Below are 1,109 nucleotides of genomic sequence, written 5' to 3'. Positions count from 1 at the left end.
GGGGTGCCACCCTTGCGGGGTGGGCGCTGCTTCCCGCGCGCGTCCATTACGCAAGGCAGCGCTGTTTTTCCTGCTCCCTGGCTAAATGAGTCATGGCACTCGCCGGAGGAGCGGTGAATTAAGAATGTCACTGGCAGCTGCACAATAGTTTGGATGAAGAGAAGACGCTCTCTAAAAATGTTTGAAAACACTTAAAATGACAAAACACTGAGCAAGTGGAGATACAAACACAGACGAGATGTTCTTTGTGTTACAGCTTTTTTAAATGTTGTTGGGTGATATTTATTGCTGTTGGGCTGGGAGCTGGAATTTCACACCTTGCAGAGCATTAACCATCGCTGAAGCACGGGGCATGGGCTTGTTGTGCATGCTCTTTGCGCCACAGCACAGGGGAGAAAGTTCTCTCTCCTCTTCTCCTGGATTTTCCTGTGGTCTCCAGCACGGTGTCCAGCCCGATGGGGCACCTCGGAGCCGGAGGGGTCCCTGGGCAGCTCACCCGGCTGGCGCTGCCGAGGGGGGCGGCTGTGTCCAGGGGCACTCTGCAAGGTGCCCGTCCCTGGGGGATGGGATGAAGGCTCCAGACCCCAGCCGGTGCAGGGGCTGGGTGGGAGGGAGAGTGTGGTGCAGCAGCTGGGGGAGCCCTGCCTGGCCCCGGGGAGCGTGCCGGAGGGTCGCCAGCAGCAGAGCAATCAGACCTGTACCTTCTGCTAACAAATGTTCTCCCCTCTTTCAGGCTGTAGAGCTGACAGCGTTCAAATCCTCAGGTAACATTTGCCTACATCATTTCTTTGCTTTTCGTTACCGCTGGGAGTGGTTTCTGTGGTTGCATGCTGGAGTGCTGCCCAGGGGGCAGGGGATTTTTTTTGCTCAGGCTTTAGGAATTGTTTTATTTCCAAACTGCCCTGATGGGTGCAGTCCTGGCCAGGCTGTTGGGAGACCCATGTCCCCCCTGAGCAGATGGGGGACAGGGGGGTGTAACGCCCCGGCAGCTCTCCCTGGCGGCACGGGTGGCTCAGCCGAGGGTGCCCCTCTCCCCGCACCCAACTGGTTTCTCCCCACGGCTCTGCACCTCTGGGGCTGCCCATCCATGCCTGCAGCTTGCAGCACGC

The 1,109-nt window shown here is 58.3% G+C and overlaps 1 protein-coding gene across 1 annotated transcript in view; it reads left to right on the top strand.

Moving 5' to 3' along the window:
- Window positions 1-1,109, top strand: part of ADGRD2 (adhesion G protein-coupled receptor D2) — a 25,397-nt gene that overhangs the window by 23,315 nt on the left and 973 nt on the right. Inside the window, exon 24 of the mRNA XM_035888603.1 lies at window positions 734-764. Coding sequence (XP_035744496.1) covers window positions 734-764 — 31 coding nt within the window. The remainder of the gene's footprint in view (window positions 1-733; window positions 765-1,109) is intronic.

Source organism: Egretta garzetta, unplaced genomic scaffold (genome assembly GCF_000687185.1).
Source record: "Egretta garzetta isolate BGI_Z169 unplaced genomic scaffold, ASM68718v1 scaffold211, whole genome shotgun sequence".
Classification (NCBI taxonomy): Eukaryota; Metazoa; Chordata; class Aves; order Pelecaniformes; family Ardeidae; genus Egretta; species Egretta garzetta.
Note: the sequence above shows the minus strand (reverse complement) of the source record. Positions and strands in the feature narration are given on the sequence as shown.